Genomic DNA, 19,682 nt, shown 5'->3' on the forward strand with positions numbered 1-19,682 from the left:
ACTACATATTGCGTCACCTTCAATGGTTGAGCAAACTCTTCATACGTTCTTCGTTTTTAAACTTTTTTGGCTGTCCAGAGCAGGACTTGTTTTCTACACAAAATTTACCGTCATTGAAGTAAAGCATCGCAAAAGCATTGTTATGTTAACCGGTGCGAAGTATACTATACTATACTATAGTAGAGGTGTGGAGCAACGTACCGTTTGTTTGTGTTAGCAGCGCAAATAATGTAAACAGGAGGAGTGACGTCAAACTTGCACTATTCTTCTACGGGCATAAAAAAGCATAAACATTGTGCCGTACAACGATGACACTAACACACCTATACTTTTTGGTATATTACGAATACAAACGTGCCGCGTTTGCCGTACCTTTGTAATAGTGTACATAGATTGATAACTACCATAAGTATTCTACGCATTTCAGCTGCACTTTACTTTCTACCTTGCTTTCTACTAAAGCAGAAAACCAGAACTGTCAGCAAATACCGTGGTCATCGGCATCGGAAAGTCAAAATTTGACATTTTCATAACAGTTAACTTAAAATCGTCTGACTTTTGAAACATTGTTGGATAAAATTAATTGATATTTTCAATGGAGAAAACTCGACGTGCATTGTTTACACTGTATGAGTTTCTTGACCAAGTGCGCAAAATTCAGAAAAATGACGTCGAAAGAACAGCTCGTTCGCGAAAAACTTCTACACGAGTATATTGAAAATAGGAATCCATCGCATCGTGGCATCGTGGAAATCTCCAGGGAGTCCAGATTCTACGATTTCTCGCATCATAAAATGGTAAACCAAGATGCGGAGAAAAAAAAAGTCGTCCGAATAGAGCATTTTACCTGACAGGCGACCTGGTAACATAGGGTAAAGAACCGGTTTTAAGCGGGTCACTGATTGTTTTACCTTATTACAAGCGATGGGTTGACTACGTGGGGGATATCAGCATACCAATCTTCTTGCTATCTTTAGTTCTTCAAGCTGTTACCATTGGAGGACACTATTGTTCAGCTAAACTTTTGATTTTTCGCTTTAAAAGTGGAACTCATTTTGATCCGACCGAACATATTTTCATCCTCAAGGTGCTTTGTTAAGCAATCCTGAAATCTGAATTTTTTACGTGCCCATAAAAAATCACTCAAACTATTCCCCCTATTCAGTAAGTTCCGCGACCTACAAATCGGCATCTGATGCGCAATCGATATAGCGTATCGGTATAGATGCGTAAAATGCCATCTGTCTAAATTATTTATCGGGGCATACACTCACCGCACCGTTCGGCAAACGGTATTGGTCGTCTCTTTTATTCTCTAGTGTTCTTATGGGAAACTGCGAGTTTGACGTCTCACTCGCTGTTCATAAGGATGGTGGGAGAACAAAAGAGGTAAACATATGCAGTACACACGGTCCGACTCAGAACAGTGTTGTCAAAGCAAATAACATTGAAACACATCGTTGCTTAATTAAATCACTGAGAAAATCTTCGAAAATTATTGAAAAAGCTGTTTTTTCTGTTGTTTTTAATAAAGAAAAATTAATTATGAACATACATTTCTCTTGAAAGTATTGAACCACGTTTTCACCATTGGAGGTTTCAGTTAATTTCAAAGCTATAATTCTTATTTCCAGAACCGAAACAGTGTCTTGGCAACACGATAGTTCATCAGTTATGCTGCAGCTGCTGCTACTGGTGAACAGGTTCCGTCAATTCAGAATTTGTTTTCAGTTTTGTTATAAAATAATAAAACTTTCGGCTAGTGACAAAGCCTTAGATAATATAAAAAAAGATAGTGAATAATATGGTATGTGACAATTGAGTACTTGACTTTTAGAGTGGTTGTAATCAGTGCCGAAAATGTGATGGATTCGTTAGTAACGAGGTGGCGATTGCCTCCTGCAGCTGAAAAATGTACGTTTTTGGACAACAATTTTCAATTCATCATATTTCTTGTCGGAAACCCAGGAAATTGTGTTTGTGTGAATCAAATGTCTGGTTAAGTGATTTGTGAAGATGATCCTATCAAAAGATTTTGAAAATATGAATAAAAAAGTGCATTTTCGGCTCATTTATTCATAACTGATTAAAATAGGTGACACTGCTTAACTCGTTCCTTACCCAAAATATTGATATTACGCTTTCCCGTGACTATCCGCAGATGACCCCACGGGAAAGCAATTCAGTATTGTTGTCATTTCGTAATATGGTCGGTCTATAGTGTTGAAGCTCACGAGCGCTATCCATTCGAGATATGGCAAAAAAATATCGAATCTGAGCAAAAGTTTCGTGTAGCAGACCAAAACCCCAGCTCGAGTTTCAAGGTTCAGAAGGCCCCAAACCGTGACGAAAAAATGAAATCCGATTGCAACTAGCCGTGGCCGGAAGTTAATCTGAATCTGAATTTTTAAAATCTTAATAAATGTGCGTCAGTTATAGAATATTCGATCCTTTTAGTTTCGTGACGAATTTTTGCGTTGATTCATTAAAATTAAACAATTGTTCAACCATTTCGAAGGTCCTAATGCACGCGGTCGTCGGTTCCTGATAACCAAATGATGTGCGGTGGTAAGTGGTTTGTAGCAAGCCAGTTGAACGGAGAGCACGTTGAGAAGCGCGGAAGTTCAGGAGAGACAGAAGTGTCGGTGAATCAACATTACCATTGATCAGTTTTGCTATAAAAATTGCCTGTTGCCATTTTCGACGGCGCTCGAGTGTAACGATTCCGAGTATTTCGCAACATGGCCGCATCAAGGCGCTCGAGTGTTGCTTCGAGTTTTCAGTATAAAACCATACAAATGTATAAAACACAGTATGAAATCCTACAAATGCAAGCTACTACGCAATATCCATAACAGACTGTGCTAACGTGCGAGCAAAATGTGTAGTACGATGGTTTTGAAACGATTTTTTTTGTATGTGTCATGTCAGTTCGTCGGTGACCAACAGACTAACGAACCTCGAACCAAATCGACCATATTTTCAACGAGGGCCGGTTTTTCTCGAACATCACCAACATACGCTCCTTACGGAGTGCGGATATTGACTCGGACCACTACCTAGTAGCAGTATATGTGCGCTCAAAACTATCGACGGTTTATACCTCGCGACAAAGTCGCCCTCCTCGGCTAAACATTCGACAACTAGACAACCCGTGAACTGCCGAAAACTACGCTCGCGTACTGGATGAAGCTCTGCCTTCCTCTGTGGAGCTAGATGCTTCGACCCTCGAAAACGGATGCAGTAGGATACGCTCGGCCGCAACCGCGGTGCTAGGTGTGGAAGCCTCGAGTGCACGAAATGATTGGTTTGACGGGGAATGCCAAGAAGCGAAAGAAAGGAAAAAAAGAGCTTGGGAAAACTATCTGAGCATATCCACGAGAGATAATTTGCCCAAGTATCGACGAGCGAGGAATGAGTTGACCACGATCCTGGGGAGGAAAAAGCGCCAGGAGGAGGACAGAGATCGTGAGGAGCTTGAACAACTATGCCGGGCTAATGACACCCGCAAGTTTTACGAGAAGGTGAACCAAACTCGCAAGGCCCACACACCAAAACCTGACCTATGTAGGGACGAGGGAGGGGATCTAATCACAAACGAGCGCGAGGTGGTCGACAGGTGGAAGCAGTTCTTCGATAAGCACCTCAACAGCGGTATAGCAGCAGGAGACGCAATGGAAGTTAACCTCGGAGTACCTACAAACGACAACAGCGTTCCGGCTCCCGATCTCGAAGACATCCGGCGAGAAATCGGTCTGCTGAAGAATAATAGAACCACCGGAAAGGACCGACTCCCGGCTGAACTCTACAAAAATGGCCAAGAACCACTAGAACCACCACCACTCCGGTAGAGAAACTACCAGAGGAGTGGATGGAAGGCGTAGTCTGTCCTATCTACAAAAAGGGCGACCGACTAGACTGCCGCCTACAAGGTGCTTTCCCAGATTTTGTTGTGTCGTCTATCCCCAATAGCAAGAGATTTCGTAGGGCAGTATCAGGCGGGCTTTATGGGCGCCCGTGCTACTACGGATCAAATTTTTACTCTCCGACAAATCCTCCAGAAATATCGAGAGTACAACGTGCCTACGCATCATATTTTCGTGGATTTCAGAGCAGCATACGATAACGTTGAACGCGAACAGCTTTGGCAGATAATGCACTAGTTCACCGGTTTTCCGGACAAACTGACGCGGCTGATCAAAGCAACTCTGGAACGAGTGATGTGCTTCGTCCTCGTTTCGGGGACACTCTCAAGTTCTCTCGAATCGCGCAGCGAGTAACGGCAAGGGGATGGACTATCCTGTATGTTATTCAATGTCGCTATTGAAAGTATGATCCGGCGAGCGGGTATCGAAACGAGAGGAACGATCTTCAGCAAGAGTAGCCAAATCATAGCTTTTGCAGACGACCTCGACATCATTATTAGAAACCGTGGGACGGCGGAGGCGGTTAAGTCAATGCGCCGATTGCCGTTTTCATTCATGAGCGGGTGTGCGCTGAGCCTTCCAATTCCTGAATTCCTTCTCCTGGTCAACCTGATCGTTGAGGTCTCCGATGACGATTTTGACGTCATGCCTTGAGCAGTTTGGTTTCACGCTTAATTTGCGCATAAAAAGCGTTCTTATCTTTCTCGGCACTGAGCTGAGGATTATGCACGTTGATAATGCTAATGATGAAGCATATCCTCAACTTGCCGCCTACGGCTGTTGTTTGACCACCATTCAATCACGCGCGTTTGCCTGTCGCATATCTCGATAAAATCTGTACCTAACTCGTGTGTATTTTCACAGCTCTAATGAATGATATACCCATTTCCCAACGATATACGCAATGGTATACGCATGTACCGTAGACCGCTGGAAGGAGTACCTCCTGTAGTGCTACATTGTCGAACTTGCGAGCTCTCAATAAATCTGATAAACTGCGGGTATTTCCCAGAAAATTGAGGGACTTCCAGTTCCATGTTCCAAGCCTCCAATCGTTAGTCGTTTTTCGTTGCCTTGGTCTATGCCGATTGTTCCGGTAGGTATTTACATTATTTGCGCAACAGACTGGCATTATTTTCTAGATAGCGCTGTAGTTTTTAACTAACAAATTGTAGACGTTAAGCAGAGCATTACTCCCCGGTTCGCAAATAACGCTCCAATCTAACTTCTATCACTAACGTACTGCCTCAATTATACTTTTTCTTCCAGCATCCACAATGCCAAGCACAACATCCGCCGCAGCTTCCCCGGTACCATCGGTGGCCCTGAGCCCCGGTTCCATTTCGCTCGCAGCAGCAGCAGCGAACGCTTCCCCCTGCTCGGCCAGTCCGTCGCCCTCGATCTCGTCGGAACCGTTCTCTCGACTATCGCGCTGGTTCTCGATACGTCGCGGCTCGATGAACCAGTACGACGTGAAGGGCCACAGTAGCGGCGGAGGCGCGAGCGTCGGTTCGGTTTCCGCTGGCGGAAAGGAGAACCGCCGCAACAGCATCGATCACGTCGATTCGACCGGATCCCTATTCGGCGGCTCGGGCGCTCGATACGACGGTAGCAAGCTGGCGATGGGCAAAGTCCTGGAAGCCGACGAAGACCCTCTGCAGCTAGCACTGGATAGCTTCGCAATGACCCGCGGTGCAGGCGGAGAGTCGAAAGCGACCGAACGACGACACATTCCGGTCGCACTGCCGCCGGCTCCAGCTGGACTAACCCAGCAACAGCTCAAACGAAGACTGATCGTAGCCGCCATCGTTCACAGTGAGAATTCATATGTGGCCTCACTGCAACGTTTGGTGAATGTAAGTATTCCTCACAATCCATTATGAATAGTTCGAAATTAAGTTTCTCTCTCACACAACAGGAATACAAGCGACCCCTGGAGGAAAGCAACCCACCAATTCTGAACCCTTCCAAAACTGCCATCTTGTTTCACCGTTTGCCGGAGATTCTTCAGCTGCACACTCTTTTCCGCATATCGCTTGCCGATTATATTCAAAGCTGGGACAACGAGGAAAAGATTGGCGACGTTTTCGTGGCTACTTTCAGCAAATCTCTAGTACTGGACGTTTACAGTGGTTTCATCAACAACTTCTCGATTGCCATGGATTTAGCGCGAATGGAAGCGAAACGAAAATCCGCCCTCTCGGATTTCTTCAAGGTGAAGCAGATTAGCTCCCACGATCGGCTGTCCTTTTTCGGACTCATGGTAAAACCGGTCCAAAGGTTCCCGCAGTTTATACTTTTCCTGCAAGATCTGCTCAAGTACACCCCGCAAGGACACCACGATCGCATGTCGCTTCAGTTGGCTCTTACCCAGCTGGAATCGCTGGCAGAAATGTTGAACGAGCGAAAGCGGGAAGCAGAACAATTCCAAGCATTCAAGGAAATGTTGGAGAACATCAGCGGAACGTTCAACATCCGATCGCTGGTATCCGGCGGAACATCCGACACGGCGATCAATAGTAACAATACTCGGTATCTACTTCGGGAGGACAATGTCACCCAGCTGGAGTTTAACCAATCGGGGTATATAGTGAAGAGTAAAAAACGACGGCTTCTGTTGCTGAACGATAAGGTCCTGTGTGTTTCGGTTGCCCCGAAGCAGTCGCACGAATTTGGTTCGTCGGAAAAGCTTACCTTCAAATGGATGCACCCGGTACAGGACGTGGAAATAGTCGACAACAACCAGTCAATCACGTTGTCCCGGATACTGACGGCTGGTAAGTTCTAAGAGATATGATTGAATTTGTTGAAATTTTAGGTTAAAATTTTCCGTTTATTTCCGAAGGAATGAAACGTGGCAATAGTCTCAAATCTAACTCGAGCTTCGATTCGCCTCATTTGAATTCGGCTGGACTGTCGACGGGCGGTACAATGAACAGCTCCTTCGGCAGTGGGCCTGGTGGAACGTTGCCCGGAACGGGCAGCGAAGCGGATAACCTGTGCGGTGAAATGAACGACCTGATGCACGACTACGAGGTTATGTCGCGTATCAGCGATCTGGTCGGGACACTCAAGGGAAGCTACAAGGAGATTAACCTGGGTGTAACGAAGTCCATCCTGGCGGATATTCAAACGTCGATACAGGTAAGTGTTGTGGTGCTGTGGTGGAAGCAAATATGCACTTACTGACGTAGGCCTACCTCTTACTGGAAGGTAGCTGGGATATAGGGGGTCATTCCAAAGAATCTATCTCAAAAAGTGGTCAGATTTTGAATGCTAAAACTTTTTAATATTTTTACACCAATCGATCGGAAAATCTACGCGTCGAACCAAATAAAGAAATTGATTCTTAAGGTTGCATTATTGAAAAATTGAAAATAGTCAAACATTACTTACTTTTCTTTACTTTACTTTACTCGACTGATTAATGAAATCTTTTATGAACTTGCACCGCAAACCTTGGAAGCAACATTATCTGGTCCGGACGAAGTGGAATGGCGAGCTGCGATGAACCACTTAGAACTGGAGACCCACGATCGAATTGGCACATGGGAGCTCACTGAACTTCCACTCGGTCGTACGGCGGTCAGCTGTAGATGGATTTATAAGATCAAAAGAGGTGCGGCTAATAATATCGTCAAGTATAAAGCTCGGCTGGTACCCCAGGGCTATACGCAGAAGTACGAGGAGAATTTCGAGGAACCCTTTCCATCCGTGATCAAGTAAACCACCCTCCGAGCTTTGTTAACGGTGGCATCACAACGTAACCTGATTCTGTGACAGCTCGATAAGAAGACCGCGTACCTTTACGGGAATTGGACTGAGGAGTTGTATATGAAACAGTCGACTGGTTCCGTCGAGAAGGGTAAAGAACAGGTCTTCCCGCCGACGCGATCAGAAGGTTTCAATAAACTACCAGTCTTATTCAGTAATTAATCTGCGCCGTTTTATTTCGCGCACCTTACTGGTGACCCCGATGTGATAAAGTCAGATTTCGGTAATTTACAAGATGTCGAACGAGCAACGCCTGAAGGACGAAATTGTGCGCCTACAGGAGGAACTGGCAGAAACGCGAGCCACAGCCGAACAACCTTACCGCAACGGTGCAGTAAATAGGATTGGCATAAAAATCGGGCCATTTTGGAAGCGCGATCCGACGCTATGGTTTGCCCAGCTCGAAGCTCAATTTACGCTCGCCGGAGTGACCCGAGAGGAAACCCGTTATTACCACGTCCTAGCAGCTATCGACTCCGAGATTCTAGCATGTTGCACGGACATCATTCGAGACCCGCCCGCGGATGCATGTTACGCAGCTATTAAAGAACGAATTATCAAAGAATATAGCACCAGTGAGCAGAATCGCATTCAACAGTTGCTGAGTGGATGTGAGCTGGGCGACCGCAAGCTGTCGCAACTTTTACGCGAAATGAGAGATCTCGCCAAAGACGCGATTACCGACGGAAAAAATTATCAAATCGCTATGGATGAAGCAACTACCCGAAACTACACAAGTTGTTCTCAAAGTGTCAGAAACTAATCTCCAATTATCGGAGCTAGCCGAACAAGCGGACAAACTCGCAGACGTTATTAAAACCCGTAACTGGTCAGCAGCAGCCGTGAGAGAGGACAGAGAAATCGGTATAGCGGAGCTACGTGCACAAATCGCCGAACTGTCGAACGAAATATTCGCATTCCGTCAACGAGGCAGATCCCGGGACAGGAGTCACAGCAGACAACAAGATTCTCGGAACCACTCTCGTGAGTATCTCCCATTTTGTTATTACCATCGAACGTTCGGCGCTGAGGCCAGAAACTGCCGAAAACCCTGCCAATTCATGGCAAAAAAAAACTAGTGCAGCTGCAACCGGCGACGGGCGCTAGCAGCGAAACTAACCAATCCCGTCTAATTATCCTCGATCCGGCCACTAACTACAAATTCTTGGTTGACACCGGAGCAGACCTATCGGTTCTGCCGTGCCCATCTAATCAAAATCGAGAGCAAACGCCAGGAATGAGTCTGTATGCAGCCAACGGCTCCCGCATCTCTAGTTACGGCAGCGAAATATGCAAACCCACCTTCGGTATGCGCAGAAATTTTCCGTGGCGATTTATAATTGCGAATGTAACATCTCCAATTTTGGGTGCAGATTTCCTGAAACACTACAATTTGATGGTGGACCTGCGAGGTAAGTGCTTAATAGATAAAACGACAAACATAAAAGCACATGGACAAATAAATGCAGTTGCAGGATTAGTAGGATTGAAAACTTTTTCGTACAACAGCGACTACGGAAATCTGCTCAGTGAATTTTCGGATGTCACTAGACCGCGACTTCCAAACCAAGAGGTCAAGCACAACGTTAAACACACCATCAAGATTGAAGGCCCCCCATGTCACTCCAAATTCCGCAGATTACCTCCACATAAACTCAAAGCGCTCCGGAAAGAAATACAACTTTTTTTAGAACTCGGCTTTATTCAACCGTCAAAAAGCCCATACTCAAGCCCAGTGCACCTAGCAGTAAAGATGGTACAGAATGGTGAGGTTAAGTATAGACTCGTAGGCGATTATAAAAACCTTAACCACTCTACCGTTGCAGATCGGTATCCCTTACCACACATTTACGATATTTGCCAAACGCTGCACGGTAAGACAATATTTTCAGTGATCGACCTCGAGCGCGCATACTATCAAATCCCTATGCACGAGAAGGATGTCGAAAAAACTGCGATCATCACGCCGCTCGGTCTATACGAATTTCTCGTGATGCCCCCTGGACTAAAAAACTCCGGCCAAACATTTCAAAGATTTATCAACAACATATTTTTCGACATGCCGTTCGTTGCTGGATACCTTGACGATTTGCGGAGGAGAATCGGGAGCACTTACGATTAGTCCTCGAAAGACTGAGAAAAAAATGGACTCCAAATCAATCCGGATAAATGCCAACTTGGAAAAGAAAAGGTGCGCTTCGTCGGACAATTAATTACCGTTGAAGGCTGCAAGACAGTTCCAGAAAAAGTATCCTCCGTCGCTGAGTACCCAAAACCAGATACGGTCCAGAAACTGAGGCGTTTCCTAGCCTTAGTCAATTACTATCGTCGATTTCTTCCCCACGCCGCCGAAACTCAACTTCCGCTGCGCAAGCTGATACCGTCGAACAAGAAAAATGACAAAACGTCGATAACATGGACCGTCGATGCAGAAAATGCCTTTCAAATGTGCAAACAGTCTTATAGAATCCACCGCACTGGATTACCACGACTCAAATTCCCAGCTGTCGCTGTGCGTTGACGCGTCAGACATAGCCGCTGGAGCCGTATTACAACAGCTATCGAATAACATCTGGAAACCACTAGGCTGCTTTTCCGTTAAGTTCAGCGATCGAAAGCGACGATATTCAACTTACGACTTACTTGCACTATATCTCGGTGTAAAACACTTCAAAAACGTAATCGAAGGACGCAATCTAGTCGTTTTCACGGACCATAAGCCGCTTACGTTTGCATTCAAGCAAGATGCAAACAAACCTACAGCAAGACAGCAACGGATGTTGAGTTAAAAAACATTCCCGCAGAAATCCTATCGAGAGTAGAAACGATTAGCCTTCCATCCACAATAAACTGCAATGATTTTGTAAGTAAACAGGAACACGACGAGCAATTGCAAAACTGGCATAAGAATAATCCCGATGTTAAAAAGATTAAAAGCACCGGCTTCGGCATAGAACTGCTTTGCCAACAGCAAGGAGAAAGGATTCGTGTTTGTGTTCCACAGTGTTATCAAAAAATCATTTTTGAACAAATTCGTCATTTAGCCCACTCTGGTGTCAAAGCAACACAAGCTCAAATTTTACAAAATTTTGTCTGGCCAGGCGTTAAAAAGGATGTATCGAACTGGATACGCGCTTGTACCGAGTGCCAGAAAAACAAAATTACGAAATACACCAGGTCAGAGCCAGACAAAATCGAAATGCCCGACGAACGGTTTGAACATATTCATATCGACATTGTCGGTCCCTTGTCGATTTCTAATGGAATGCGATACATCTTAACAATGATTGACCGCTTTAGTCGGTGTCCAGAAGTGTCCAGTTGCTATCCCAGATATGACCGCAGAAACCGTTGCAAAAGTTTTCGTCGAAGAGTGGGTATCAAGATTCGGCGCTCCAACCAAGCTCACTTCGGATCAAGGTCGACAGTTCGAGTCACAACTAATAAAAGAACTGTGCGAATTATTGGGACTAGAACGAGAACGACACCACTCCGTTTCACCCGCAAGCCAACGGAATGATCGAAAGCTGGCATAGACCTCTCAAAACTGCACTAGAATCTCATAAAAAAAGTTGTACCGAAGCCCTTCCATTGGTTTTACTCGGACTACGCACCGCAGTGCGAGATGGAGCATCGGCTGCCGAGATGCTCTATGGAACAACCATCCGTATACCCGGCGCGATGATAGAAAGACGACCCCTCCGAGGCACTTCCGAAACGTTTTGTTGCTAACCTGCGAGAAAAATTAGATTCGTTTATGCCACGGCCAGCTTCCAACAACGACACAAAGCGACACGTGTTCATCCCACGGAACCTGACTAAGTGTACCCACGTATTTCTCAGAACGGATAGAATGAGAGCCGCATTGGAACCTCCCTTCACTGGGCCATACGAAGTCATCTCAAGGACCAGCAAGACATTCAATATCAAAATCAAAAACAAATCTGTGACAGTATCGATCGATAGAGTTAAGCCAGCCTACACCGTTACTGATCCTGAACCTGCCCCATCGTCTGATCGGATCACGAAGAGTGGACATCACGTGCTTTTTCAGATTCAGTAGGAATCTTTGTAGCAAGGGGGAGTGATGCGGTGCGCTTTACTTCCCTCAGCCAGTCTGGCATCACTGTGCTCCGTGTCGCTTTGCACAGAAAGAGAGCAGAGAGATTCGTCAACAAACTTGTTCAAACATGTTCAGTTTTTCATCATTACTTTTCTTCCCTCCGACGCGATCAGAAGGTTTCAATAAACTACCAGTCTTATTCAGTAATTAATCTGCGGCGTTTTATTTTGCGCACCTTATGGTCTTAAACAATCAACCAGGTGCTGGAACTAGCGTCTACATAGCGTCCAGTAGAGCTTGGTATTTACTTGACGGGAAATACAGTATTTGCCCGGAGCGGAGAGTTACATTGACAAAATCGCTGCGAGATTCAGGTAACAGGACACCAAGACTACCAAGTAACCGATGGGCACTTCGTCCAATCGGATTGAATCAGTCCTCGCTCCAAGCATATCGAGACGAAGAAGAGGTATGTTCGAGAGCTAGTTGACAAAGGAGCTGTGCGACTTGAATATTGTCCCACCGAACAGATTGTAGCTGACCTGCTAACTAAGCCACTCGGCTCCATGAAACTCGAGAAGCTGTATGAACTGCTAGGATAGTCCTTATCGTCAACGGAAGGTGGCGGCGGCACATGGTGGAGAGGAGTGTTGGAAAGTACACCACATGCCGTTTACATTCGTGCGACCCTTGTACTGCGCGCCTCTGCTAGGTCTACCTACCTGAAAGAAGACGAACCCTTTGCTAAAAAAGATGATGCAATCTATGATTATATTTCGTCATTCTCACTTTTCTTACAACGTGTAATTGAGTCGTGTTTCCAGATACATCGTGTTTTTTATCCCGTCTAATCCAATTTTTGCCAACATTTACGACCGCAGCTAGCTTCCGCGGATTCGACACATGCTAGCACCCTCGGAGGCTTTTGCGTCGATCTAATGTTTACCCGGAACATTAAATTGGATAATAGCAGTTTGAAATCACGGCTTTTCTCTTATCGACCGGTTCTGTAGATAGCAGAATAATTTACCTACGAATCATCCAGAGCGTCCATTGTTGCTGAGAGGAAAATCGTATCACCATCATTAAACGGTCCTTTTTAGGGCCAACAAATTATCTCAGTTTGTGTTTCCATGTATGGACTTGTCACTGCGACCAGTATCGTTGATATCGCCCGGATGTTTGCTGTATAACATGCACTGCATTTTTTGCTATAATCACTATTCAATGAGCGATATGCTTGTTAAATTTTATGCGTGCTTGCGTGTAGTGGGGCTTACCCTTCCTTCAACGCTATCTTCTTTACCCACCTTGCTCCTCAGTGCCAGTACTGTGTCTAATTACAGCCATCCCTAGCGAGGCTGACCAGTACATTCAACTATAAGAGTGACTCTTTGCACTGTCAAGAGTGCTTTTATGGGGGTCATATAGAATTGAGCATGAAGGAAGGGTAATGAGGGGCCTGAGAAAAAACCCATGCTAAAGTCACTTGACATCGAATGGCCTGATCCTACTAAAATACGAACCCACGACCACTCGCTTGTCAAATCAGACTCGGTAACCTTGCGGCTACGGGCCCCCCCCAATTATCTCAGTTATCTCAGTTAGTAAGTTAGTAAAATATTCAAAATCATGCATCTAATAGACTAACGTAGTTCTACGTCACCCATGCGGTCCTGTCCTGTATATCACAACCCCTCTGATTTTTTTTCTTCCTATTTCACTAACAGAAAAAAGACGAAGAAATCTCCTGGGTAGACTCGTGCTGCCTGCAGCTGGTGCTTAAGAATGCCACCAAGGGTGGCAAGGAGGATCTAACGTACACATTCCAGATCGAAAGCCCACTGGTGAAGAAGGACTGGATCACCGAGCTACGGTTGGCGCAGCTTGCGCTAGATGCGAACAATTCCCCTGCCTGGCAGATCGGAGTCGAACAAGAACACCGCCATTCGCTAGCCAAAATGCCTCTGTTCGTTAAGGCCTATCCAGCGTACAAGTCGCAGCATCAAACCGAGGTAAGTGGATCCTTTTTCCAAGTTGTTCGATTTACTCGTAATTTACCTTTGTTATGAGTTTATAAGTTTGGCTTTTAGCGTTTGCTGGTTGTGGCTTTGCAAATTTGGGTAGCTTTTGAAATGGAAACTAAACAGTCGTGGTGCGCTACAACCCGAAACCTATTTGGCGTATTTTCAGGTCTGCTGCGGATGTTACTTTTCATCGAACTTGGCTGCATCAGGGGCATACCGGCTCAAACCGTCCGCTCGTAAACGCCTGAAGCACTCGAACACGTTGTGGATCTGCTCGAGTGACAAAATTAACAGTCACGTGACTATCCTTTCGCACAACAGCGCTCAGCACCAAAGTAACGGTGGATTTGGCGAGGTGGCCAGGTTCAGTTTGGCCGAAACGATCGTCACCTGTATGGAGTACGTTAAGGAAGGGGGCCTCATAACCGGTGATGACATCGGAGCGGATTCGATCTGGATGGGCACAAACAACCATCGCGTGTTGATCTATTCGGCTAGTTTTCCGATCAACGATGAGCAGCTGGTCAATCTGTCACTGCCAGGCGTTCCTAGTCAGATTTTGTACTTTAACGAGCGGGTTTACGTGGGTATGACCAACGGAAGTGTGTTGGTGTTCGCCAAAACGGAGGCAGGTATCTGGAGCTTGAATAGTCCGAAAATATTGACAGTTCAAACGGAACCGATCAGCAGTCTGCTGGCAATCAATAGCAGTGTATATTTTGCTGCTGGTAAACATGTTTATGTGATCAATGCCAGAACGAACGAGGTTGAAAAGAATTTCCACATAAAACACACGAATTCGGCTAACGTGAGTTCTAACATAAATCTACTGGCACACTCTGGAATCGGTTTGTGGATTTCGCTTAAGAACTCCAGTATCATTTGTTTGTACCACACGGAAACGTTCAAGCATTTGCAGGATATTAACATTGCGTCAAATGTACTGCGGGTGACTTCGTCGCACCAAAATCCCTCTCGAGAGACCAGTTCCTCGATCCAGGTGACTGCTTTAATGGCTGCCAAAGGAATGCTGTGGGTCGGAACAAACGTTGGCATTACGCTAACAATTCCATTGCCGCGACTCGAAGGAGTTCCCATCATAAGCGGAGGAGTAAACATTTCCTACCACGCGCATCTGGGACCGGTAACTTATCTACTTCCGCTGGTTACAAAGTCTTACCATCCGCTAACACCGACTCAGGCAACAAAAGCAGTCATTCAACAGGATGTTTCTGAAGTAAAACCAGCGTCAAATGACGCAAAGGAGGAACCTCGGGCTGCGGAGCAGTCAAACAGTAAACCGGAGGATACGAAAAAGCAAAAAGAAACCGCCGCCCTGAAGGAACAGATCTGCTCCAGTCCGGTGATACTCCGGCGTAAGAAGCCACCACCCATGGATTCGGGTCGGATGACGAAAACCCTTCCTCGAAATCTGCGTACTAGCAGTGGAGCTTTCTCCCCGTCCATCCACTCAACACTTTCCTCCTCATCACAATATTCGGATCAGGGTTGTGATGTGTATGGATTGTACAGCGACCTCATTTTCGTCAAAGAGGACATTGAAAATCAGGAAGATCGCAACATTTTGGATCCAAGCTACGATTACCTTCGTCGAAGCGACCCGGATATAGCGGCCATACCGGCAAAGGTTTCCACTTTGGATCGACGGCTTCGGATGAAGGTGAGTCGACCGAGGTCACTCGATCTTTCCAATTGGTCCATGGAATCACGTTCGTCCAGCGTGTACACCTCTTCCGGCAGCGACGAAAACGTGGGCGGTCGCAGCGGAAGTGGCAGCAAAAACGTTTCCCGAAACAGCTCCAGTGCTAGTCACAAAATGAACAATTCCGACCTGGATAACATCAACGAAAATGAAGTGGCCATGCTGCAGCAGAAAAAACCGGCAACCGAGCCAACTGCCGGTGCTCCCAAAGAAACAGCGGCCGTTGTAGCGGAAGTTGAAAAGTATCCCACACATACAGCCAAACGAAAAAAGAATCAGTCGACAAATGCTGGCGGTGGTGGTGATAATTCCGGCAATGGAAACGGCCGCCGGACGATCCTTACGCTGACCGGTGGCCGAGGTTATGTCAACTGGCGACACATTTGGGAACGAACCGGTCCGGTAGATGGCAGTGGCAGCAAATCGGCTACCAGCTCGCCGCAGAACAACCACCAGCGAACTAACTCGGTCACGTCTTTGGCCGGGCTGGGTCAGACCAACTCAACCGATGCTCACATTATCATTTGGGAGAAAAAATTGTAGGTTTTTGTAATCTCCAGAGTGTAAATACGGACGGTAGTCTTGGATCAGGTCGAAAAAAATTTCTGGCTTAGGAATAAGGTTCAAAACGTATACGTTTGTATACAACAGAAAACTTTATCCCAGTGAACTCTGGCTAAGTGCTGAAACTCGTAAAACCTTATAGGACAAAAGTTAGGAAGTCGTGATAGAAATTATGTTTGTTGTACACATTTAGAATGCATTTCACCTCTCATTAAAGCTCTCCTAGTGCTAACTCACATTTCACTACATCCTTCCAATTGAATTCGGAAATTACAAACAGATGTATATTTACCAAATTTCCAATTTCACTAACAGCACACACAACACACCACACACATACACACACCGCAGGCATACGCGAGCTACGGAGAGATTTGTTAGTTGTACAAAGCACAGATTCGTTTGAATCGAAAAAAGAAGAAAAACGCAATTTAGAAAAATATGAATTTATTCATCCTCTCACAATCATATACGATGTCTTCTAACAACGTTAGAGTGAAAGCGAAACCTCACACAACAGATCAAAGTGGTATTTATTGTTACTTTGTAAGAGCTGCTACTAGCCGTTTGTTACTCGAAAGATTTCTGATCTGTAAACCAAAAAACAAAGCCTCTATCTCTCATACTTATACTGTCCCAATTTTCTGTCCGGTTCTAACAGTAATGGTAATAATTAATTTCACAGCGAAACAGAAAACAGATTTAAATCCTTCGGTACCTTATTTACTTGGTCAATCAGCGAAAAAAAGAAACAACCGAAAAACTTTATCGTTAGGTTTCTTTTGGAATAGAAAGCAAGTTCAATGTTGTTTTGAACGGTGTTTGGGCTTTATATTGCATAGGCGTAATATTCTATACTAGATTATCAGTTCGTTAGTTTTTAGTACAAAATAATCGATTTTATCTTTTGTACAGAACTAACACGGCTAAGCTTGCCTGAATAGATAGGAGATGGTCGAGTAAACAAATCACAATATCGATGCGCGACAGAAGGACAAAAGTTTGTCAAAGTTTCGTTTAATGGTTAAGTTAATTATCATTGTTCTTACTTTGTTCATTTGCCAATAAATTCTTAGAATTGTTCATGCATTTCCATCCTTTTCTGCTTCAGAATTCATTGTATAACAAAATTCATTCCTATCTCAATTTCTACGAAACATCATTTAACAATTGTTTGCTAAATATATCTGTAATAAAAAAAAAAAATCAGAAAATGAAAAATCTCGGTGGCAACAAAAAATTTATCCTGTAATAAAGGGAACTAGATGTTCACTATTTGTAAAAAGCGAAAATCAAACCCGATTGGTTGCTGCTTAATCTACCATGATATCACTACCGAACACACCTCAGAACGGGCATCGCATGATGAATGCAATCCACACACATTTTCAACTGCGCATGGTTCGTGAATGTTTCTTTTCAGAGTGCATGTATCAGTTTGTTCTATTTATCTGTGATTGATAAATCAAAGTGATAGTCGAGATTTCTGTTTCTGTTTCTGTTTCTGTTTGCAGCACAAGGTGGGGCAGTTAGAGCCAAGTCTGTCCAGGGCTGAGATAAGGTGGTTGTGATAATGTTAAAAGAATCCGTGCGGATTACGCTAGCTCCATAATGTATTGGTGATTATGGATTAATGGGCGGAAGAAGAGTGACAGAACTTGGCTTGATATAATTGTGTGCTTGGTCAATATAGCATAAGATGGCTTGTACTTATCTTGTTTTCTCCTTCCTTTGTTTGTTTCCTCATCTTGTTCGTAGTCAATCTTGATTAAACCTGAAGCAGGCTCCACGCCGGCCGTCCTCTCCATCGTTGTCACCAGTGTGGTCATCTGTGGCTGGTCTCTTGCCTCCCCTCACAGCAACATTATTGTTGCCGTGAGAAGAAGCGATAGAGATCAGGCAGAAAAGAAAAGAAAAGAAAAGAAAAGAAAAGAGGAATTTTTGATTGCAATTTTCAAGTTAGTAATATCACGAGAATTCTATGTCTGTCCATCACCTATGCTACTACCGACTAACTACTCGCTAGGCTGGACGCTACTCATCTCCCAAATACCCATGTCATCACGATTGACCCAGCGCTGTTCCACAACCTATGCTCATTAAAAGCCACAGCCGCCTCTTTATCTCCCATCTTTGCAGTATTGTAGCTGATGGCGTAAATTTTCGAATATTTTGTGCGGAATATTATTCAAGAGCAATATTATCGCTCAGAACTATCGAAAAACTACTTGAACTTCCGAAAAATAGAGCAGATGCGATGTAATGGGGACTGGTACTCGCTCGTATTATTCCCGGTGGCATTAATTGCATATTTGTAGCGGTAGTCTACCGATTTGTCGGTATGCTCTTCAGACCGTGGTCAATTGAAATGATTCTGTAACTAAGAGGGATGAGGTGGATCAAAAAGAACTTCACTTGGAGATATGTATATATGCCGTGTTAGGTCTTAAGTGCAAGCTGTCACTAAAGCAAGACTTAATAAGATGTTAACGACGTTGATAATTCTGTGAGGATGGTATTGAATCGAAAAATAAATCCTCATACCACGGCCATATATTATGTACTATGACCCCATTTTAGGAAGTGGAAATGATTGAGGACAGCCCTTCGCTATCGCTTGAATCAGCCAGAGAATCGAATACCTGTTTTTACTTGAAGAAGTTTTAACTCTAAAAAGATTTAGTTAGAAATGGAATTTCAGTTGAAGTCTGCCAGCATTGGGCAATGGACAGAACAAGATATATATCGAGGCTAAAACTCTTTTCGAGTGATCCACTAAGTCCGACCGCGACGACAGCCGCAAGAATGGAGAGGAGCAGGCCGCCGGTGAGTTGCCACCGTTCGACTTGATGGACTCTCCGACAGAGGCTCATCAGCATTAGGAAGGCCCTTGGGAGACAAACAGCGTCATACATGATCATTTTATGTTGTTAGTTGAATACCGTTAACGCGGTTAGTCACAAGACATGCAAATCATTCTAATAAAGGAGGGAAATAAAAAAAAAAAAAATTATAATTACATCCAAAACAATACAATAGAGGTGGTTACTGTCAGCAACGATAGCAATATTAGTAATAATAGTAATAGCATAGGAAACTGATACAGGAAACACAGCTAGTGACTATAACTTCCTGCCCATTAATAATTATAATTTGGCAGCATAGGTATAAGAATTTCCGACTCATCATAGAACACTCAAACATATATTCATTCGTACCTATACACCCATGCACACTCATACATGCATACACATGTATACATGTACGTGTGTGTATATTTTCAGTGCTGTGCTGTCCATAATCGCATAACAGCCACAAATTCTATGGCAATCTCATAGAAAATGTCTCGATTACGCAAATAAAGACATCACATCATTTTTGAACACTCGTTCGTTCTAACTAGCGATACATTTTAATTTTCATGAGTAAGTCAAAATCTCATGAATGGTGGGTAGGATTTGGTTTCAGTTTTCTAGAGAAATTTCTGTGCATACCAGCAATTCATCTAGGGAACCGAGTAAGCCCTCCCGGTGCTTCGGCCCAAACGGATTGAATTTAAAATCAAATCCGTTCGATTTCGCTCCATTCCGCTTTACGAGACACAT

The 19,682-nt window shown here is 44.5% G+C and overlaps 1 protein-coding gene across 2 annotated transcripts in view; it reads left to right on the forward strand.

Moving 5' to 3' along the window:
• LOC128745303 (uncharacterized) overlaps positions 1-17,670 on the forward strand; it is a 277,308-nt gene extending 259,638 nt beyond the window's left edge. Inside the window, exons 4-8 of one of the 2 annotated variants that reach the window (XM_053842339.1) lie at positions 5,196-5,782; positions 5,845-6,703; positions 6,772-7,070; positions 13,494-13,778; positions 13,957-17,670. In XM_053842339.1, the coding sequence (XP_053698314.1) occupies positions 5,196-5,782; positions 5,845-6,703; positions 6,772-7,070; positions 13,494-13,778; positions 13,957-16,056 (4,130 nt within the window). In that variant the 3' untranslated portion in view covers positions 16,057-17,670. The remainder of the gene's footprint in view (positions 1-5,195; positions 5,783-5,844; positions 6,704-6,771; positions 7,071-13,493; positions 13,779-13,956) is intronic. The other variant, XM_053842340.1, reaches the window with a different exon arrangement.
• Positions 17,671-19,682: the final 2,012 nt, after the last annotated feature.

The sequence above is a fragment of the Sabethes cyaneus genome, chromosome 1 (genome assembly GCF_943734655.1).
Source record: "Sabethes cyaneus chromosome 1, idSabCyanKW18_F2, whole genome shotgun sequence".
Classification (NCBI taxonomy): Eukaryota; Metazoa; Arthropoda; class Insecta; order Diptera; family Culicidae; genus Sabethes; species Sabethes cyaneus.